General features: G+C 41.5%; 1 protein-coding gene across 1 annotated transcript in view; it reads right to left on the minus strand.

Moving 5' to 3' along the window:
• The window catches only part of CAPN9 (calpain 9), a 124,688-nt gene that overhangs the window by 14,060 nt on the left and 86,056 nt on the right, over window positions 1-24,572 (minus strand). Inside the window, exons 12-17 of the mRNA XM_083176463.1 lie at window positions 16,838-16,874; window positions 16,599-16,679; window positions 6,885-6,942; window positions 4,561-4,625; window positions 2,944-3,012; window positions 225-303 (exon numbers count right to left, since the gene is read on the minus strand). Of these exons, the coding sequence (XP_083032589.1) occupies window positions 225-303; window positions 2,944-3,012; window positions 4,561-4,625; window positions 6,885-6,942; window positions 16,599-16,679; window positions 16,838-16,874 (389 nt within the window). The remainder of the gene's footprint in view (window positions 1-224; window positions 304-2,943; window positions 3,013-4,560; window positions 4,626-6,884; window positions 6,943-16,598; window positions 16,680-16,837; window positions 16,875-24,572) is intronic.

A 24,572-nucleotide genomic window follows, 5' to 3' on the forward strand; every position in this document is an offset into this window, starting at 1 on the left:
CAGCACTAAATATATGACAGAGTGAGGAGCACCTGAAAAAACTGCCAGTATTTCCCTTTTTTCTATGTTCTTGTGTATGTGGTGACATATTCACTGGACAGTATCAGGCAGCACCCAGCGCATTAATTTATTCCTAAAAAACTAGAAACACAACAATTAGATGGTGCTTCAATAGTCTTAATCCCCTCGGATTTAGAATATAACTGTTAAAAACAAAAATTTACCTGCAGCCTTCAAAGCCAGTCGAAGTTCATATGAAGACATAGTTCCTGATCTGTCTGTGTCAAACTTCAAAAAGATACCCTGAAAACACAAATGCCATATTTTATTTGAAGCTAAGGGCCTGATTCAGGTTGGTTTGCAAAGCACATTTGGTTTGCTAATGACAAAACATGTGCTCTGCAGGTATGGCAAATGTAACATACAAAAGAGTTAGATTTGTGTGAATTATTTTGTTTCTGTACAGAGTAAATACTGGAATGCTTTATTTTTACGCTGCAGTGTAGATATCAGTTTGAAGAATACACCCCACCCAAATGTAACTCTCTGCACATGTTACATCAGACCCACATGCAGTGCACACCCCTAGTTGTCCTGGCCAATTTGCATAATCTACATTATTATTATTATTATACGCGATTGTAGAAAGCATGATCAGTGAACGCACTCCTTACACCTATTTCATAAATAAATTAAGAATTAAAAGGAAACAAACTCTCGTTTTATTCTTCATTAGAATTTCAGAAAGATGAAAAAATGCTATCAAGCTGCTCTAGAGAGGGAAATCAACTGGCGAAAATAAGTAGATATTTTCTTGTGGTTTCTGGTGCCTAGTTCATAATCAAATCAGACAATCTATTTTTTATTTTATTGGTTTTACATACTTGACCTCTTTTTCTTCGTGAGATCTGAGATAAGGGGTATACACACAATACGATTTACTTTCTATTCGGGATCGAATCAGATGGTACGGTGTACACATTTGATTTCGACTATATAGTACAGATCTATTTTTCTATTCTATTTCGATGTCGCAGGGCCGTGCATTGGGATCGAATTTCCATTCGATTTCGATTCGATTTTGCTTATACTGTATAAGCAAAATCAAATCGAAAAATAGATGAAATCGAATGTGTGTGTGCCCTAGTACTCTGGGTAATATTATGTATTTAGTCAAAACGCTGTCCAGTGACCCCAAGATCCCTGAGGCTTACACTGGTGCTGTTAGTTCTCCATATCAAGATAATTAAATATTTCTATTACAGAAATACTGAAAATGAAAATAAGCACTACCACATACTCATTTCTCTATGCTGATGGTGATGGTGTCACATACAGTACAGGCAAATTGGCAGGTGGTGCCTCCTGTAACTGAGGAAAAGAATGTCCCTCCTTCATCAATCTTTCTTAGTTTTCCTTGCTTGCATTATTGTTCCTAGCTTTGTGCCCTGTCACCTAGTGTCTGCCTCCACTTTCCATTCCTTTTCAACATCTCAATCTCGAATGGCATCTTCCTCTCCACCTTCAAACATGTTCCAGTCACCTGGAGGCAAGTTTCAGTTTAGTGCCCTCCCCTTTAGAAAATGGGAAAACAATAACTTGTATGCGAATGTGTGTTTGTATACATTCACATACCCAGTCTACTGGGACCGGAACCTACAGTGGATTGGCTATGCTGTGTGACAATGGCCATTGTCACACAGCAGGGTTAGGGTTAGACTCATGACATTCAGCCATCTGCAGCATACAGAATCAGCGTTTACATGTGGCTCACATCTCCCAGTCCATAAGCAGTGGTAGTGGGCGGGGCACCATTGCTGGTTGCAGTGCAGGCTGAGCAGTTCTAGGTGGGAGCTGCTGCTTTCCTGTGTCCTATTGCAGATGTTAGTGGGACTCCTGGGGCACAGCCGATTTACTCTGCAGCAGTAGCGAGTGCACCACAGGGCTCCACTGCAAGAACAGTGCTCACCCTTGGATGTAGCAGTGAACCACATGTTGTATATGTTGTACATACAGTCGCCCCTTTAGGGCTTGGAGCCTGGAGGTAGGGGTCTCCATTCACTCTGGTAATTACGCCCCTGTTGCTACATCCCCTGATCATCTCTTACCTCAACTATTTCAAACTTATCTGGCCTTCCCACTCACCTGCTGATTCAAGACTGATTTTTCTTTTTCTTTTTAATGCTAATTTGTAGTACCAGCTCTTTTACTACTTATAATGGCTAATATTTCCTAGAGAATTCATAAACTCCTCATCCTGACCTACAACGTCTCCACATACATCACCAACCTCTTTCCTACCACATTCTTTCCCAGACTCTATAGGCAACTAGGGACTACTACCTTTACTCCCTGTTAAACTCTAACATGCAAGTCTAATATGTTGCACCGGATCTCAAATTCTATGTTTCTATGTTTCACTATGGCATTCTCTCCCTGTCATCATGGCTCCTTCAGCCTCCATTGCTTTAGCAGCTCCCTCACTTCATGATTTCCAGTTTCAGCCACATAATTTGAGAAAAAGCTGATTCAGTTTTATATTTGTGGTCCTCCTAAACTGGATGATGACTCTGCAAGAACTTATCATATCATCGCAAACTCACTTGCCAGTAATATTTTGGTTTCTACTGTCAATTAAAACAATGATTAGAGTATTTTCTATGCAGCTTAAATACACTTGTTACAATGTTGTATACAGTATCTATTACACAGCCTGGTTTCTATACTACTGTTACTTCTATTTATGGTATTTGCCCCTTGCACTATTTTCGGTCTGCCATTTTGTTAAACATTCCTTTTTATTTTATATACTCTACTTGCCAAAATGCATGGGGAGAATTTGGGTGAACCACAATAAGCAAAATGTGCATATCTTTATCTCGGTAATTTCTATACTTTCAATTTCATAAAAAGTTATATTAAAATGATCCAGGTGCCTCTTACAATCCAGGTTTTAAGCTTCTCCCAGAAGACTTTGAACTCTTCAAATCCAAGCTTCCCGTTGCCGCTAGTCTAGTGTATTACATGTTAAGGCTTAAATGCACTTTCTAAACAATAGCGAAAAATGAATACATGGATATTAGCAGCATACGTTTATTTGCTTATTTTTAGTTTTACCAAAATATAATAATAATACTGTCTTTTTTCCCATAGGACTCAGGATTCAAAACAAAGCACATGGGGCCTGATTCAGACCCACTCGCGGTGCTGCGAACGGGTCTAATGAGCCATAGCAAGCACTAATACAACATGAAGAAATTATAGTTTTTGATTAAAAAGAAAAATGTTGCAAATGGCAGATCAAACTATGGCACGAAATAACATGTCAGATCATATGTGCAGAGTACAGTGGGGAGCACAGAGGTGAGACCAGCAATACAAAAGGTCCAAAGCAAACAGTGGGAGCAGATATGGGGGGATACATAGTCGGTAGAAGTACAACCATATCAAAGAAAAACAGATGCCTCAGACACCACATATCCAACATCACTATGCAAACATAAGCACGGCCAGTGCCACTCCTGTGCAATGCCTTTAAGTGATAACTGAGCCAATATAGATTTCTATTCAATATTCAATTTGTCAGTTAAATTGAGATGGTATATCTTTAGCCAAGAAATAACATGTGTTATCAAAAATTAAATGAAGCAATATCTATAATATTTATTAAATACTGTATGTTCCCCTTTTGGCAGTTTCCAGTCCCTTGACATGTTGTTGCTTTGTCTAGCTTTACACCTGCAATAAAATCTTATATTCCCATGTGACTGTGTCTACCATCACCTATTGCCTTATGAATACCTACAGTACATTATCTCTATAATTGAATAATCATAAAGGATGCTCATAGGCAAACGCAGGGTGGTTTTGGTTGCTCCTTGAAAGTGCCTTATATACCAGTGCTACTGTCATAATATAATATGATCAATAGAGCTTCCATCACATCATGCAGTGTAAGGGACAGAGCAGAGCTGCTACACATACCAAGTGGTAGCAGCATCTTCTACCACATTTACTGTATGTGTGGATCTGAGCCTGGACCAGAGAGTAGCTGCCAGGAGGAAGAGTCAGGAGCCCTACCATAAAGTGCGAGATTGTGACCTTAAATCTTGCAGTCCTGGGTCTATTATGTTTGTGACGTTGATTATGATAGGTTTAACCTTTTCCTGACCACTTATCTTATTTAAATGTTTTAAAGCCTATACTATGGACTATCTGTACAGATAAATAGTAATACTGTATTCCGTACAGTGTCCAGTGTATAAAAAGACCAATTTTCAGGGCTGTTACCGCTCCCCCAGACTCCCGTACGTAAGATTATGGATTACATTTAGAACCCCCCCCCCCCCCCCTTCTAAAAATCCTGCGTTAGCCACTGATGCTATAATAGTTCAATATTGGACTTTATTGCCAAACATTTTCACTTACATGCATTTGTTAGTTATTATATTAGCGCTGTCTGATGTCTGATCTCTTTGTGTTTTCTGTGTTATTTTATAGACTATTACTAAAAGAGGGTCTATCAGGAGGTGCAGCTGTAAACAATTTCTTAAAGGATACATCCATAAGTGAGATTATGTTTATGCATGACAGAAGGCTCAGTTCCTTAAACTTTATATTCTTTGCTGAAATAAAAAAAAAACACAAAAGATAAAATGTCAAGTAAATGTGCAATAACAAAATGGATACATTAGCATATATACCAGATGAAGTCCTTAAAGCCATGTTAATAATATAAATTATGTAATTCTTACTTGTCTTTACCCAGCAACAAGTTTCAGAGAGCACCTTAGAGAACAGCGGCTGATCAATCAATAGGTTGATTAGGGTGCAAGGACTGGTGGACCCTAGGCTTCTGATAGAACCATTACTTTATGTACATTGGGCCTTATTCAGATCTGAGCTCAGTACAAATTTGTTTGGCTAAATGGGCAAAACCATGTGCACTGCAGGTGGGGCATATGTAACATGTGCAGAGAGAGTTAGATTTGTGTGAGTTATTTTGTTTCTGTGCAGGGTAAATACTGGCTGCATTATTTTTACACTGCAATTTCAATCTCAGTTTCAGCAAATCCCACCCAAATTTAACTCTCTCTTCACAGGTTTCATCTGCCCCCACCTGCAGTGCACATGGTTTTGCCCATTTTCCAAACAATCTGTACTGAGCTCAGATCTGAATAAGGGCCATTGGCCCTTATTCAGATCTGATCGCAGTACAAATTTGTTCTCAAAAGGGGCAAAACCATGTGCACTGCAGGTGGGGCAGATGTAACATGTGCAGAGACAGTTACATTTTGGTGGGGTGTGTTGAAACTGAAATCTAAAATGCAGTGTAAAAGTATTTACCCCGCACATAAACAAAATACCCTGCACAGAAACAAAATAACTCACATAAATCTAATGTAATAAAGGGAAAATGCGGTAAAACGCCCGTTTTACTGCATTTTCCTATGTACTGTACAATTACCCGGCCGCACGGATTTCGCCAGGCAGGGTATCGCCACCCAAAGGTGGCGATACCCTATAGAAGCCTATGGGCTTCTTTTTGCCGCCGCCGCCTCGCCGACCCCCACTTTCCCCCTCCCTTGGGCTTACCTTCTTGCAGGTCCTCCTGGACCCCGGAAGGTAAGCCCTTCCTCCCCCTAGCAACGCAGCCGGACGTCCTTCCGGCTGCAGGGGGAGGAGGAGGCGCCGGGGACAGCCTGCTTAGCTGTCCCCGGCATGTAGGCAGCAGGAGGCGGCAGGGAGGAGACGGAGACCCCCCGCAGACCACAGTACAGGTATCGCGGGGGGTCTCTGTTACCGCGATGTCAGCCGCATATGTTAGTACATATGCGCTGGCATCGCGGCGGACAGCCGGCGAAGGGCGGCGATGTATATTAATACATCCCGCCCTATACATGTTACATCTGCCCCACCTGCAGTGCATATGGTTTTTCCCATTTTGAGAACAAATTTGTACTGCGGTCAGATCTGAATAAGGGCCACCGTGCTTCAGTGCCAGCTGGGCAGTCTAAAGCCCAAGCCTCCTCCCCCACCACAAGCATTAGATCATACTTGCCAGTTGTATAAAACTTTGTTACATGCATATGGGCAGTGTGAATGAGTAGTATGAATGGGGAATACACGTGTGATTATCAAAATTACAAGGGGAGCTACATGTGTATTAGCCTAGGGCACCTTTAATTAGGCCTTGGTTATGTAGTGGTGGGTATAGAGGGGTCAATTATGTAGTGTTGGGGTTAGAGGGGTCAGGGATGTAGTGTAGAGTATAGGGGGGTGGGTCAGGGATGTAGTGTTAGGGTTAGAGAGATCAGGGATGTAGTGTAGAGTATAGGGGGGGTCAGGGATGTAGTGTTGGTGTTAGAGGGATCAGGAATGTAGTGTATGGTATAGAGGGGTCAGGCAGTACAAGGTATAATGGGGTCAGTAATGTAGTACATGGTACCCTCTGTACCCTGTACAGTGATTTAGTACAGGGTATAGAGGGATCAGGGATGTAGTACAGGGTATAGAGGAGTCAGTTCAATTACTAATAATTTTCTGTAGGGGAAGGGGTTGGCAAAATCTTTATCTTGCTACCAGGCAACTGGGATGAAGTTACACTACTGCGATATAGTGCTGTGGTGCTTAAACAGTGGCAAGATGGTGCCATACATGCAGAAGACAAATATTTGACCATCTTGGTAAATATATTATGGAGATAATGCAGGATCGCACAACATTTCTAATAGAAAAAACCCTGGAGGAATTGTAACATTTGTCAAGTATGTAAAGCATAAAGCTGCTAATTGTATAATGTGCTAAAAATATATTTTTAAATAAGTAAAGTATAATGCCATTTCAAGTGACTTTTACCACCTGTTACATTGCTGTTCACTTACTCTTTTGTAGAACAGCATTCAAAATATACTGAAGTTCTCTCTCATTCACTTCCATGTCCTGTAATTGAAAGAGATATGTATTTAGCAAACCTAGAGAGCACAATAATCATAAGGCAAGGTTGGTGCAGTAATTTTGGATAATAAATGCCACAAGCTATATATTCCACCCATGACAGGTACCAGGTGAAGCAGGGTACACTAAGTATTATTACCCTGGGTGGAATAGGCCACACCTAGAGTAGATTACATAGAATGTGTTGGATGCCGAGTCTGAACACTCATAGTTGGGTCCCAACAACACAGTCAAGCCCATGTATTTTTCATCCCATCCACGAATGGACAAGGTGAGGCAGCCATGTTGGGTACACTACAAAGTTGGGAGAAAAGCCACATAAGAACCCCAATCATATATAGGAAAACTGCCAGGTTTGCAATATGATATAATCTATATGAGGCATTCCAAAACGCAGTCCCCATGGTTTACTAGCAGCCCAGACCCCAATGCTTGGGGTCTGGGCTGCTAGTACTGAATTATTCAGTCACTAATAATTTAGGTACCGAATAATTCAGTACTTACATTTTTCTGATGTGCTGAATCCCAGATACCACAATAACCTTTTGTTTGTTTAGGTTACAGGTTAAATACAGCAGCACACAATGACTTCAACGTAATTTATTATAGCTGATATATTACCACTCAGTTACAGAATATAAATTAACAAATTTCACACCATTACAACCATTTTATTATACCGGAACGTGCAGCTGCTCCTCCGAACTTCAGTTCCCTTGGTACATGAAACGCATCAAATTACTGTAAATTCTATACCGACTATCAGATAAATTCATGCATATACTTCTATCATTTACTATTGGCAGTATTCATGAATCCAAACTTACTACAATTTACTTATCTTAGAGCTGTTACTTTAGACTGTAATCACTATATTATTGCGCAATAATTTCCTACTTAACTTAAACAACTAAAGCGCTTCTTTACATTACAGAGTCCCTCCCTGTGGCCACTGTCCTAATAGGATGCAGTTTCTTTCCAAAAGTCTCGAATACGACTGCAGGTGAGTTCTCGCTAGTCTCAAGTTTTACTCCCTTTTAGATGCACACCATGTAGACTATAATGATGCAGTTTTCTTGTGCCACTAAGAGTGAGAGAGTGCAGTTTTATTCTCCTCTGTGTAACTCTTGTGCAGCACATACTTTTTGTACTAGATCTCATCTCATCTTATCGCAAAATCGAGATTCGATGAGATACGATATTGTATACTATATTGTATACAATAATTGTAACGTGTATGGGCACCTTAACTCTTGCTAAAATGGCTGCTCCAACGGTTTTTCTAACTGGCTATCACTCTGATAGACACAATATTAACTTGCTTGCTGCTAATCTGATGCAGTTTTTCTCTATCCCTGAAGGTCTCCTGATATGCTGCTAGCACTAATTCAGAGTGTCCCCTGGTGTCCCACCGGGTTTAACTCACTTCTCCTGTTCTGTTATATTTGTTTTTATTACCACTTTAGAGGTCTCAAAAGGCATCCCCCAGGCTGGATAAGCCGGGTTTACCCATTACTTGCTTCTGTTTGCCACAAACGATGATACTGCTCAGCAATACAGAGATTCCCTGGTTAAGATTGTGTCCGTGAAGCGTCTCCAGGCTTCTAAGCCAGGTTTATCTCTACTCGTTCTGGTGTAATAATGCCAAAAGTTAGGAGGTTAAAGGAGATTCCCCTCAGTTTAGGGCTATTGCTTAAATTACTATTGGGTGCATAAACTCTACGTCATTGCTCCTCCCTGTCTGGGCGTGTGGGATGCGGAGTTTTGTGTACTCACCAGCTCCTTGCTTTTACTCCGGCTGCCAGATCCCCTCACACAGCTCCGCCTCTCCAGCACAGGCCTACGCCGCTTCCCACTTCAGCAGCATCACCTCGCCCAAAGCACCGGAACTCACACAGACGGACTGCGGCAGCTGTGGATCGCCTCTGTACACTCCTCGGCAACACTCGCCGCAGGTAAGGCTCTCTCTGACTCCAGGACCACTTCTGCTTCGGTCCTGCTGCGCAGCTCTGCCTGCAATCTCTCCCTAAGCAGACTCTCCAGGGAACTGCCCAACAGCTCCAATGGCTCTTTCCTTTTATACCCTTCCCCTCATGCTACGCTGTGCCTGTTTGCCCATGCTCCAGAAAACTTTATTTACAGTTTAACTTATATCCACCTACAGACTCCCTGACAAGCAGGGACTTTGGCTTGGTCCTTTCACAAAGTTCATAGAACAATGTTGAACAGACATAGTTTTTTATTGGGTGTACTAGCATCTTTAATAAAGTCCTTTTTACCTTCTATGAAGGTAGGCCCACAAGTAAACACAGGCATTTCATCTGTGAGGAAATGAATAAGAGTTCATCTCGGCTGCCATTTATCTACCGTAAATAACTAACTATAGGGTATATAAGTTTGACCACAAATCATTTTTACATATGTACAATAACAGTGGTATAGGATGTCACATGAGGCAGCCATGTTAGGTGCACTACAAAGGTGGGAGAAAAGCCATATAAGAACCCCAATCATATATAGGAAAACTGCCAGGTTTGCAATATGATATAATCTATATGAGGCATTCCAAAACTCAGTCCCCATGGTTTTCTAGCAGCCCAGACCCCAATGCTTGGGGTCTGGGCTGCTAGTACTGAATTATTCAGTAACTAATAATTTAGGTACCGAATAACTCGCTACTTAAATTTTTCTGATGTGCTGAATCCCAGATACCACAATAACCTGCAATGCCAGGATGTAACCACGCAGCATTACCTACAGCCTGTACACTGTAGGTAGTGCTGCGTGGTTTGTGCTGTGGTTACATGACAATTGATGTTTATAGATTATTTCCCCTGATGATGGTAATGTTGAGATAGAATTATGTACCCACCTATGAAGGTCTGAATAAATACCAAGCATTATTAATTGTAAAGCTGAGACTGGTGAGTGCTTCCTATTCTTCCCTCTGTCTGTCTGTCTGTCTGTCTGTCTATATATATGTGCAGGGAAGAATGGGCACTCAGGGACTTTCAGTCAAATGGTGAAGACAGGACAAACTTTATTCCTAAAGCTAACGTTTCAGGGTCTCCCCGTCGTCAGGACATATAAAGGTGTCCGGTACTGCATGCCGACAGGGGTTGGTTCCCACATATGTGGCAGTGAGTACTTTTAAACTGACACCACTTTGCCTTTTTCCAGTACAGGTGAGGTGTACTTATAAACCGGTTTCCCCTCACCAGTATAGGGGGTGCCTCTCATAGGCACCCACATGCCTCACTTGTTTTGTTTGTTTATTGCTCAGTGACATCAAGCATTTGCCTGTATTGTTTCAGCGCACAGCCGCCCCGCTACGTGACCAGATAGCAGGCAGCCGGGAGCGCGCATCAGTGACGGGACAGGACGTAACCATCGCAACCATCGATGTTACGCACACAGCGTCACAGAGACGGCACCAACCCGGAAGTCGCTGGAGCTGCACACGGTCGGGACACACAGGGGGCGGGTAAGTCACCTATATAATTCACCTGTTTGCATTGTATTCTTTGTGCTTTCCCTGACCTGACGATGGGGCCTTCGAGCTCCGAAACATTGTCCTTCATGCACATGGATTAAACATCCTTTTCACTTCACCATCTTCTGAAGCCTCCGAGTGCCGCTTATTCCTTTCTCTAAATACTGCTGAGGCCTCATCCCCTCTTGCCAGAGGGCACCGGAGCCAGTACATTGGGGCATTCACCTGTAAGACCTGAGTGCCGGTCTTTTGGAATATATATATATATATATATATATAAATAAAAGGATCTTGTTGCCCGGCACTCGCTGGTTGAATTTTATTGTATCACCCGGTGCCCTCCACGATGGGGTCATACGACCTTGCAGATAGTGGGCACAGACAGGCGGCACTCTCAGGATTTTCTTGTGAAAAAAGCGTGGTTTTTATTTCTAACACGATCCAAAATGTTTCGGGTCTTGCCCGTCCTTAGAAATAAATACCACGCTTTTTTCACAAGAAAATCCTGAGAGTGCCACCTGCCTGTACTATATATATATATATATATATATATATATATATATATATATATATATATATATATATATATATATATATATATATATATATATATATACACATATATACACACACACACACACACACACACACTGTATATAAAAGAAGCATGCCTGTATGTATAACATGGATCAGAATATATTTATATTAAATGCTTTAGCCTGTTCTGTTTCTCTAGAAATAAAGTGGGGGAAATGTAATAAGATCACTTAATAACACAAATAGGCGTGTTTGTAGCCATTTGATGCCACATACGGGGCGGGATGTTGTAACATCCGCGCCCATTATCGCTGGCTACCGCATTTTTAATAACGGCATATGCTATAACATATGCCGTTATTCATGCAAGGGACAGCTCTTGCGGTAAGAGCTGTCCCTTGCGATGCGGTGCCGGCGCTGGACTTCCGGGTCTGTGACCCGGGAGTCCATCTGCGCATGCGCAGACCCCGGCGCCGGCCGCAGGGCACGCTGGGAGGGATCCGTGACGGATCCCTCAAACAGCGCTGCGGTAAGAAGCCCATAGGCTTCTGCAGGGATTCGCCAGCTTTAGCTGGCGATTCCCTCCGCAGCGCTGACACTGCGGAGGCGCCATATAGCATATAGAGATGCGGTAGAAACCCCGAAAACGGGGTTTTTACCGCATTTCTGCTATATAGCATCCCGCCCACGGCCATAAATTTGTTTTTTTAAGTATTTTCTAAGGCCAGTATAAGGCTGTTCGTATGCTTTTACGAATGTTATATTCATTCATAATTCTTTTTACAAATAAATACACCATCAAAAGAATACGAATGGATGTCACCATTCATTTGAGTGGTGAATCCAAAGTTACTAGTGAAGAAAAAGAAACTGTGTAATAGAGTCCACAAACATACACTTCAAGGCAGCTGGTGGCAATCAAAAGGTGTTATTCTAAACCACCTTAACAAATAGACATGTAGGAGAAAATATGATTGCTAATCAGCGCACACAGAAGATCCTCCTCATATAATCACCATACAATCAATTGTAGTCCAAAACAGACTTTTTGAAGATGATGTACTCCTCCAAACATGTAATAGAGAAAAGTGCAAAAATAGTGCATAACGTTTTTTAAACAGGAATTTAATACAGGTTTGCGGTTACAATATAGTTCAGGGCTGGGCAACACCGGCCCTCCAGATGTTGATAAACTACACATCCCAGCATTGGGGGGGGGGGACCAAAAAAGAACACTGGACACGCTTTAGAATTATAAGTTTTTATAGAAAAAGAACACTGGACACGCTTTAGAATTATAAGTTTTTATAGAAATATAAAAAAAGGAAAAAAACATATATACATACACAGTAGAATTATAAAAGCACCTAAATAATCTAAAAGCTTACGGGGTTAATAATCAAGTGATCAGATGTGTCTCCAGGGTTATAAGAGGGTTTCCCAGTGGTATAATTGCTCAGTTCCGAATACTGGTATATCCAAGATATATTAGATACTTATGTGAAACAAAGTTATTTGACCTGCAGCAAGATGTTAATAATGCCAATTAGCATGTATACGGAACATGCACTAGGTGGAAGGCAGTTCATTAAACAGAGAAATTAGTAGTATTGAGGTTTCTCACCCATAGATGTTAATTGTAGCGGGGAGCTTTTTGATGTAGATAGCTCAACCCTAATTAGATTCTCCAGATGCGGGTTTCCTGAAGCAGGGTTTCTCTGTTCAAATGGATGGTGAATGAATAGCGCTTGTAGCGCTGCAGCTGGAGTCCCCAATATGGTGATCCGGGGGACAAGCTGTTTGACAGTGGAGGGTCTTATTACTCTCACCCGCCGGGATGAAGTGAGACCAGCCGGCGCCGCTGAAGAGGGTGTATTGCTGGTGGGCAGAGGTGGTAACAGGCGGCTGCGAGGAGAGTGAAAGTCGGGAATGCGGCTAACGGTGAGCCGCGCTGTTGAGCTGAAGGAGGGACCTTGGAGACACGTCTGCAGACTTCAGTATGACGTCAACGCGTTTCGTACCCACAGTAGTTGGGAACTTTTTCAAGACAAGTGATCATCATCTACATATATTTTTCTATGTAAAATAGTGTCACCGTGAGTCAAAGGTCTTTTGGAGTAATATATATGCAGGTATGCATTTATACATATTCTTTTGATATATCCTCATTGAAATTTATCTCTACTCATTATTGGTATATTATACATTTTCTATATTGAGATATTACATCCCTACAATACATTTGTATATTATATTTTTATCTTATTTCATTTTCTATATTATATAAAAATTTCCTATTTTTGTATATCTTTATATTTATTTATTCTCATTATTTTCCCACCATTTTTTTATTATAGATTTTATTTTATTATTTATTCTATTTATTATTATTATCATCTTCTATATTTAGTTTTATATATATATATATATATATATATATATATATATTTCTGTTTATGCATACATATGTGTACAATCTTCTTAATATATTTACTCTTAAGTATATCTCCGATGCTATCTTCATAATGTATATATTTCTTGTATCGGTTATATATGAGAGCAATAGAAACATATATATCGAACTATAAATTAAATGCTTGATTCTTGTCTTTCTCTCTCTCCCTCTCCTAACTTAAAAGCATAATGAACAACAGATGATGTATTTAATCACGTCTGGATTATATCAGAAATTGACAATTACAACTATGTAACTAATTATGAGTTATAAGGATATTTATATCGTAACAAACTAGTATTAAATTACTATCAATGTATTGGACCATTCATTAGGACTGTATTTTAAAGCTTAGATTATTGCATTACACTGGACACGCATGTTTTTTAAAATAAATCGATGTAATTAAAATGATTGCCTTTAATTAAATTAGCCCTATAAATAAAGCACCCATGTAGATGATGATCACTTGTCTTGAAAAAGTTCCCAACTACTGTGGGTACGAAACGCGTTGACGTCATACTGAAGTCTGCAGACGTGTCTCCAAGGTCCCTCCTTCAGCTCAACAGCGCGGCTCACCGTTAGCCGCATTCCCGACTTTCACTCTCCTCGCAGCCACTTGTTACCACCTCTGCCCACCAGCAATACACCCTCTTCAGCGGCGTCGGCTGGTCTCACTTCATCCCGGCGGGTGAGAGTAATAAGACCCTCCACTGCCAAACAGCTTGTCCCCCGGATCACCATATTGGTGACTCCTGCTGCAGCGCTACAAGCGCTATTCATTCACCATCCATTTGAACAGAGAAACCCTGCTTCAGGAAACCCGCATCTGGAGAATCTAATTAGGGTTGAGCTATCTACATCAAAAAGCTCCCCGCTACAATTAACATCTATGGGTGAGAAACCTCAATACTACTAATTTCTCTGTTTAATGAACTGCCTTCCACCTAGTGCATGTTCCGTATACATGCTAATTGGCATTATTAACATCTTGCTGCAGGTCAAATAATTTTGTTTCACATAAGTATCTAATATATCTTGGATATACCAGTATTCGGAACTGAGCAATTATACCACTGGGAAACCCTCTTATAACCCTAGAGACACATCTGATCACTTGATTATTAACCCCGTATGCTTTGAGATTATTTAGGTGCTTTTATAATTCTACTGTGTATGTATATATGTTTTTTTCCTTTTTTTATATTTCTATAAAAACGTATAATTCTAAAGCGTGTCCAGTGTTCTTTTTTGGTCAACATATCTTTACTCAGAGTTATATATATGTTTGCTTAGCAGTGCATTTGTGTTGAAACCCCCCCCCCCCCCTCCCAATTCTCTTACCCTTCATGAGCTGGGCCAGCTCATTTAACACGTGCAGCAGCTAAGTTTACATTAATTCGATGCACATTACAAGCACCCTAAAAAAACATATTTTTATTTACTAGAGCGCCAGGAATGTGAATGTGAATTAGCTGGTCCCAAATTGGTATCAGTTCTAAATTCACAGTCCCCATTTTCTTGTCAAATACACATCCCAGCATGCCTTGCATCAGTTTCAGCATGGCCACATAGCAAAACTAATGCAAAGCATCCTGGGATGTGTAGTTCACTAACATCTGGAGGGCCGGTGTTGCCCAGCCCTGATATAGTTGAAGGTTAAAAGCATGAATCAATAGCCCGGGCACAACAGGAACAACAACCGTCCAAGATGAATAGACAGTCCAGCTCCGGAAACTGGGGCGATGCCGTTAAGACAAGGGGGGGGGGGGGGGCAAGGCATGCTAAACTAGTTTCGGATCGCCTGGATCCTTCTTCAGTAGCATGACGCTACTTTTAACCTTCAACTATATTGTAAGTGCAAAACCTGTATTAAATTCCTGTTTATAAACCTTATGCACTATTTTTGCACTTTTCTCTATTACATGTTTGGAGGAGTACATCATCTTCAAAAAGTTTGATTTGGACTCCAATTGATTGTATGGTGATTATATGAGGAGGACCTTCTGTGTGCGCTGATTAGCGATCAAATTTTCTCCTACGAATCCAAAGTTACTATCAGGCCATATGCTATATATGGACGGTAAGTGTGCCGAAAATAAGCCTGGAGAATACTCCTCATTTCAGGCTTCAGGCCAATACGACTGGCCTACTTTGGAACGAAGAGTATGCAATCTTCAACGGAGCAGCTGGTGAGTATAGTTTTCTTTCACAGGTACCCTAATGGATTTCTACAGGAGAGAAGTGAACTAGCCTACACGGTAGACCCTATAGGTAAGTATGTATAGATGAATGTAGTGTGTAAAAAAATTATTTTTTCTGGGTGTCTGTGTGATTTATTTGGCTATTGGTTATGTTGTAAAACTAGAACACCCATTGGGCCCTTTAATGCCCCGCACGCTGGGACTTGTGATTTGCCAAGTCGCTACGGAGGCTTGCTTTTAGTTCCACAGCATAACCCAACTTATTTTTACACACTGCCTATGGGCACCAGGGCCAGGCCTGGGCTGGGGGTGCCCTGGAGGGGGGACCCCTTTATTAGGGGTCCCCAGTCCCCCAGGGTCCCGGCCTGGACTGACCAGCCATGGGGTAATGTTTTGGCCAGGAATGCTTGTATAAAAAGTCTCCTCAGACTGTGGCATTGGTCTGCTGGCTGTTTGGGCCTGTGCTAGCTTACAAAATACGGGGGACCCCTATTCATTTTGGCACACTTATTTCGGGAACCAGGACCGGCCCATGAGCCTGGTGCTGTTTATGGAAATACAGGGGATGCCTAATTTGTTTCCCCCTGTATTTCTGCTACCAGGACCGTCTGAATGAGCCCATTTAAAAAAATGTATTTAATCTATTTTTTATATAGTCCCGCATCACACGTATCTGACTGATCTGTGTGATGATGATGCATCATACGTATTTGGCGGCCCTTAAATACGGCTGCCAAATACGAACAGATATGACATCGTGAAATACGAATCAGGTGAATACGGCCACTTAGTAAATTTGCCCTAATCATGACCGATCCTGGTTGCATAAATTTGCACCGCAGACCTTCTGTAATCCCACGGTTTAGTAAATTTCTCACAGGACAGTATGTTACTAATATCCTACTTTTAGAGGATTTAAAGTATCTCACCACTAAATGCGTATTATACTTACTTCTCCAGCAATTTGCTCATAAAAGGTACGGAACTGTTTCTCTTCATCAGTTTCTTTGTGTGGAGGATTTGGCTTCGGTGGCTGTAAAAACAGGATTTAATAAAATTATAGATGGGTAATGTTTGACTCAATACTGTAGAAACATAAATACATACCATCATATTTTAGCTGCAAAGACATATTGCTTAGATTAAACAACAATAAAGCAAATTAAATATATAAACTCTATACAGACTTACCTCAGGGATGTTCACTGTTACATCTCCATCAATTTCTCTATAAAAGAACACATTTCTTAGATTACAAGATTTAATTTAATTGGTGCAGTAAGTTACATTTTAGGGTTAATTAAAGTTAATTGAAATATCCTATTTGAAGGAAACTGAAGGAGCTGCTTATTTTCTCAGGTCTCCTTTTCCTGTACAATATTGATTATTGTAATAAAGTAACACCAGACAAGTATGTGTGCCTATTATGCGCTGTAGAGGCCTCTTATAAACACATTCTAAATTACACCCTTCTGGTGTAATTTAGCCAGAAGGGGCCTCCCACCCATTCCATATACTCGAGTATATACGGTGTGTGTGTATATATATATATCAGGTTACTATCAGGCCATATGCTATATATGGACGGTAAGTGTGCCGAAAATAAGCCTGGAGAATACTCCTCATTTCAGGCTTCAGGCCAATACGACTGGCCTAAACCCACAGACCGCAACACAATGTTATGGGCTACCAGTCATCATCCCGAGGCTTTAAAGTCCAAATTACCTATCTCCCAATTTCTTCGGATCTTAAGAAATAATTCTGACAAAGTGAAAGCGGAGGAACAGCTGCAAGATTGTTGTGTGAGATTTAAAGAACGTGGGTACAGGAGGCAGGACATAATGAATTGTCTGACAAAAGCAAGACAGAAACATGCAGTACACCTAATGGAAGGTATTCAGAAGAGAAAAACGCCAAATATGGTACTAAGTGTGCAATGTGACACCTCGCTGCAACAGGTGCAACAAAGTATAAAAAAGAACTGGCATATTTTTTCTTCAGATCCTTCATTTGTGAAAATGGATAAAAAACCACCTTTACTCAGTGTACGTCGGGGACGTAACCTCAAAGATTATTTGTTGAGACCAAATATGTCCCAGTCCAAGGTACCTGTGAAATCGACTTGGTTATCTAAACAGACTGGCTGTTTTAAATGTCTTGGATGTACTACATGTAGGGCATTGATCACTGGCCGGTCATTTAACCACCCACATAGTGGTAAAAAATCGACCTGAGATATCGGTTGACCTGCATGATGGATCACGTTGTGTACTATTTAAAATGCCCATGCGGGTATTTATATGTGGGCAAGACTATTCGCACCTTTCGAGAAAGGATGTCGCAGCATAGATCTTCTATACGACTAGCCTACAGCACTGGATCTTCAGATAAACCTGTCGCGGTTCACTTTGTCAAAAAAGGACACCAGATTTCCACCCTACAATACATGATAATAGATTGGGAGCCCCCTAAGGAAAGAGGAGGTGATAGAGGGCGTGCTCTCCTCCAGAGAGAAGCTAGGTGGATAGCTAAGTTGGACACTATTGCCCCTAGGGGGTTAAATGAAAATAATTCCTTATCTGTATTCTTGTAATAGGACCAAATAAGCAGCAGCACTTTATTCACTTTTGTATGATGTCTTTATGTGTTTTTTTGTATAGATTATTTTTTGTATTTTATATAAAAGGATGTTTTGGAATAAATATTATTGATGTACAACTGCAACAGTGCTATAGGATGTGAATATATATTTCCTATATTATGGGTTAACTCAGCAGACAAACATACCATGATCGACATAATACTTTTTGAGACTAAGTGCTTGGTTCTACTATGTGCGCATGTGCGCATCTATGGCCATGGTAACGATATGTCTATAGCTGTTTTCCGCTGAATAGGCGGGTAAGCGTCACGTAGTGATGTCAGTGAGTAGAGCCTGGTAGCTAAGGACGCGTGGTGTCAAGGCGCTGTATAGCGCTAACACCGGAAATAGGAAGTGGACGTTGCGTTCCATAGATGCGTCTCATTGGGCGGAAGTGACAGTCTGGCATGAGCTTAAAAGCCAGCCAGCGGGTCCAACATGTGCAGGATGGCGTGCACTTCATTTTGGATGTCATGAGGTATGTAATACTGCTGGGTTCCTTTGTTTGTTAATACGTAAATATGTTCTCTAATGGAGGTTTTTTCTAATGGACTAACACTGTGTGATATGGTACATCACGCTGTTGATAATTTTGAAGTATACTTATAAATTATATCTATAGACAACCTGATGCACTGATGCAGTTTCTTTGTATGTTTTTTGTATTTTGTATAGGTGCTCACGGCACATATTTGCACACGTATTAAGCTGTCTGCAAGTCTTGAAAAAGGCTCTGATGTGAGCCGAAACGTTGACCAGAAAAATGTGGCAGCATTATTGAAAAATAAAATGCAGTTCTGAACTTTCAACAGTCTGGAGAGTGGCCTCTTTTTGTACCCACGTCTATTAGTCTCCACAAAATGGATTCTTGAGTGTAACACCCCAGCAAAAAAGTCTTTGTACTAGTGAGTGCTACCTTCTCCCTGGATATATATATATATATATATATATATATATGCAAAGAAGAGAAAAAATGAAGCGCACAAATCAGCAATAAATTTATAAATATTTACTTCTGTATATGCTGACATACATTGGGTTAAAATCTGAAAGCTTGCCGTATAAGCAGGGCCAAACAGCCGGACCAGGCGCCGATGTAACAGCCGCAGGCAGTGATCAATTGCAGGCGGAGCGCATCAAAGTCAGGCAGTCAGCTGGGAGCCTTCAGGATACAACACGGACCAGACCAGGACGTCACCACGTCGGGAACAGGTAACCACGCCCAACGCGTTTCGTCACAGCTACGGACTGACGAAGTCCGTAGCTGTGACGAAACGCGTTGGGCGTGGTTACCTGTTCCCGACGTGGTGACGTCCTGGTCTGGTCCGTGTTGTATCCTGAAGGCTCCCAGCTGACTGCCTGACTTTGATGCGCTCCGCCTGCAATTGATCACTGCCTGCGGCTGTTACATCGGCGCCTGGTCCGGCTGTTTGGCCCTGCTTATACGGCAAGCTTTCAGATTTTAACCCAATGTATGTCAGCATATACAGAAGTAAATATTTATAAATTTATTGCTGATTTGTGCGCTTCATTTTTTCTCTTCTTTGCAAGCATACCCCTGTTTGGATTCGTGGTTGGATCCTGCTAGTGAAGCTGCACACATTATATGGGACATTGGACCTACCCTATAACGAGACTGTGGACTTTTTTGCGCTGGGTATTTTCTTTCCTATATATATATATATATATATATATATATATATATATATATACACACATATATACACACACACACACACACACATATATATATACACACACCCACACACACCGTATATACTCGAGTATAAGTTGACCCGAATATAAGCCGAGGCACCTAATTTTACAACAAAAAGACTGGGAAAACGTATTGACTCGAGTGGGACCCTCACTCGAGTATAAGCCAAGGGGTGCTTTTTCAGCATAAAAACTGTTCTGAAAAAGTAGGCTTATACTCGAGTATATATGATATATATGATATATATATCTATATCTATACTGTATATAGATATATATATATCTATCTATATCTATGAGATATGATAACACTCCTATATAATAGGTCTGCAACACGACTTTCTTATGATAGTCCTTTGGACTTTATGTGTGCTTTTTCTTCCTCTTCGCTATAATAATCAGAGAGTCCGGAGTGATTGTGTCTCTCTAAGCAGTGTGCTATATTTCTTCTCTTACTTATCTCACTATACTGCTCCTTTCATTACATTCATTTGTCCCTCGTTTATAATTTTGGTTCGGACTCATATTGCTTGTTGGTGTGGGTTGATACTAGCCCTGTCAACCCACAAAAACTGAATATATAGAGAATCTGGAGTGGGTACTTCTCCCTAGTAGTGCAGCCATCTCCATATTTCCTGTATAATAAGCCGTGTTACCTGTGAGATATGTCGACAGAGACTATGTCGACGTACACCATTCGTTTCATATAGAAAGAGTGTACCCAGTATTTCCATGCTTTTTAGGATGTTATTGAACGTATAACGATAGTTGTCTTAAAATGGTCTTTTCTCCTATGTATTGTCTTGTGTATCATTTTGATAAATATCACTCGTTTTTGTTGATAATGCACTGTTTTTATTTTGCACTAGTTTTGCATCGTTCTATTTGATGCATCTTATTGTGTCACTTTGTGTTACTATCAATTGTATATGCACAAGTTTTCTATGTACCACAGGGTGAACCAGTCACGCCTGGGTAAAACTGGGATCTAAGCAGCCAATGCGCTTCCGTTTTTTTTTCCCTTAACGATCTCCATAACAACCAGGAGCTTGCGCTCCACATTGCGTGCCACAGGCAGGATACCCGCCGCACACATCGCTACTCCACTTCCTGTTTGATCCCAGCACGCCCGCAGACGTGACCTGCTCACCCTCTCACTTTGTGATAAAGGTAAGCACATTGATTTGTATCTTATTGCACAGTAATCCTTGACAAAGGGGTGATATAGACCCCGAAACGTTGGAAGCTATTTTTACTACAATACACGTTTTTTCTAAAATTCCCAGAGTGCCGCGTTTGTTTTCTTCTATCAACACCTGTATATTGCTGATCCAGAGGGCACCTGGGTCCCTTGCTTTGCTGGAGGAGTGCCAGGCCTATCTCTACGTTTGTTTATTGGATGCTCTCACATCCCCTGGAGCCAAGGCACCCTACCTTGAATGACAGTGTGCCTGCCATTCACCATAAGTGAGTTTGCTGTTCACTTATTTTTAAATTGAAAAGACTACTACAGACATCTCCCGTCAACCCTTCCTGTGTCGACCTAATACCCACAGGTAACCTACAAGCCGACAATGACAGACACCAGTGATACCGCGTCCCTTTTGAGAGACACACCTGGCTTCCAAGGCATCACAGTTGATAGGTGTGAACATTTTAGCTATTCTGAGGATGATCCAGATAGAATACTGTTTACCCAGAGGTTACATAAGATGGAAGACCAGCCTAGCCTTGACATCCTGTACAAGCAATGGTTCCGCCTGAAGAAGAGAGAAATTGACTTCTTGCTCCACGGCGTATCCCTCTCCGAGTATCATCGAGAGAAATTGATACCTCGTGGCTTCCGCGTTCGGAATACCCCAACCATCGGTCGGCATAACCCCAGTGTTTGCCGCCAATGGATTGGGATTCTGAACAAATGTAGCCACGATTTAATTTTACTCGTGATAGAGGAGGCAGCAAGTGAGCTAAAGTCTGCCAAACAGGCCGTCAGTGATTTTGAAGCATCACACAAAGCCGAATTCATTAGAGATCCTGCTCAGGACTGGCTCAACAAACTGCAAGCACAGTGTGATAGCTACCAGAGGGAGCTATTAAAGTTTAAGAAAAGTAAATACTATACCGTGAAGGATGATTACGATAACAACAAAGTATATCGCTGGCTGGCTGGAAATGATTCAGATTCCACAAGAAGGAATCGTCCTCCACGACACCGTCCCTTTAAACGGGCACAGTACCCTCAACGAAAGACCGATCACTCGTCAAACAGCGATAGTGAGTTTAATGTGGAGTCTGACACCCCTGAACATCCGATCCCTTTGGGGAACTCCGAGGTAGTGTCAACCCCCACTACCTCCAAAAGAAGAGGAGGCGGAAAGCCACCCGCAGGGGCGGCCAGTGTTCGCGCATCCACAAGAAAAACCAGCAACCGATAGACTCTCTTGTTTACAACCTTTCGAGTCGTGCTTTTACTGGAGAGGAACTGAGTGTCCTTAATCATGGACTTTCCTTCGTTCCCACTACCTCATTTGATGATCTTACCTGGAAGGTAGATCTTTACCGCCATTCTAGAAATTTGAGGCTGAAGGAATTTTTTCAGGAGAAGACTCCGACGCCAAGCATAGAACAGCATGCACAGTTCATTAAAACCAAATCTAAATCTTCATTTGATCCTCCTTCCCAGAATCCAGCTATATTGACTTACACTCGCCTCTTGGATACAGCCATCAACAAATTCGATGGCGCCAAACATACTTGTCATTCTAATTTATCTAGAAAAGAACAGAAGGCTCTCTCCAATTTAAGCGGCTACCGCGACGTTGTCTTTAGAGCGGCCGACAAAGGCGGTGGCCTTGTGATACAAGATCTGACAAAATACACTGCTGAATGTGAAAGACAGCTACAGGATTCATCGGTCTATGAAAAATTATCCAGTGACCCCACTACAAGATTTAAAACTGAAGTTGACAACATGCTTACTAAGGCAGTATCCTCTGGACATATTTCATCTAAATTACAGAAAGCATTAGAACAAGCGCATCCCACTGTCCCTATTTTTTTCACGTTGCCTAAGATCCACAAAAATCTCCAGGATCCACCCGGGCGTCCAATAATATCAGCCCGCAATTCAATCTTCCAGCCTATCTCCCAGTTTCTGGATGGGATATTACAGCCTCTCATCAAAAGCTAACCTACGTACATACAAGATACGACAGACTTCCTTAACACCCTCAACAAGTTCCAGGCTGTACCACCGAACACATTACTGTGCGTCATGGACGTCAGTAGTCTGTATACTTGCATCCCCCACAGTGATGGCCTACAAGCTATGAAATCTTTCCTGAGATACACTGACATGCAAGACCTCAATCATGATTTGTTCTTAGATCTGCTGAAACGAACTCTCACAAAAAATTATTTCCTGTTCAATGGTGGCTTCTACAAGCAATTATCCGGTTGTTCTATGGGAAGTAATGTTTCCCCTTCCTTCGCAAATGTCTACATGTTTCAGGAGACCAAATCAATGTTTATTGATAACCCTGAAGCTAGTGGCAAGATCATCTTAATCACACGCTACATAGATGACTTGTTCATGCTATGGGGGGGCAGTACCGATGAATTTGACCTCTTGATGGAGAATATCAATAGAAGGGACTCCCCAGTCAAATTTACCCATCAATCATCATTGAGCACGATTAATTATTTGGATGTACAAATCAAGATTGCTGAAGGGTGTATTACCACCAGTCTGTTCACGAAACCGACTGATAAGATCAATGTACTCAGAGGGAATAGCTTCCATCCTACCTCTTTAAAAAAAGCTTTACCGAGGTCCCAAATGATGAGAGCGGCAAGGATCGTCAGCAGTGCCCAAGAACTACCCAAAGTGCTAGATGATATGATAATCAAGTTTGAGGCAAGAGGCTATAAAAGCGATACCCTGCAGACACAGAAATTGGAGGTACTGAAGATGTCCAGAAAGTCCCTACTGTCAGCCAATTCCAAGAAAGTCCGACGTGATAATGCATTACCATTTGTGACGAAATTCAATACAGCTTCATATGTTCTCCCAAGAGCCTCCAGGGCACTGTGGCCTATCATAAGGAGTGATAAGAGTCTTACCAGTCTGTGCGACAAAACACCCCTAATCTGTCACACAAGGGGCAGTAACATCAGTGACAAGATCGTTCATAGAGACATTACAGGTTTTTCTAAGAGCATTACAACAACTGAGGCTGGCTTTCTACAACGACCAAGTGGATGTTACAAATGTCTACATTGCACCACATGTCAACATATGGATGACTGGACCTAAGTTCCAGCATCCAACAGATGGGAGATCTTTCCCCATCAGGCATGTAGTCACTTGCACCACCACTCACCTGATTTATGTCATTCAATGCCCGTGCAAACTTTTGTACGTCGGGAAAACGATCAGAACATTACGCACCAGAATGGCCCTTCACAGGTCCTCGATTAACAAAGCTCTTAGTGGCAAAGAAAACGAGCAGCCCGTGGCTAAGCACTTTGCCCAGATGGGACATACCCTTAATGATTTGAGACATATGG

The sequence above is a fragment of the Crinia signifera genome, chromosome 3 (assembly GCF_055691185.1).
Source record: "Crinia signifera chromosome 3, ASM5569118v1, whole genome shotgun sequence".
In the NCBI taxonomy this organism is placed as follows: Eukaryota; Metazoa; Chordata; class Amphibia; order Anura; family Myobatrachidae; genus Crinia; species Crinia signifera.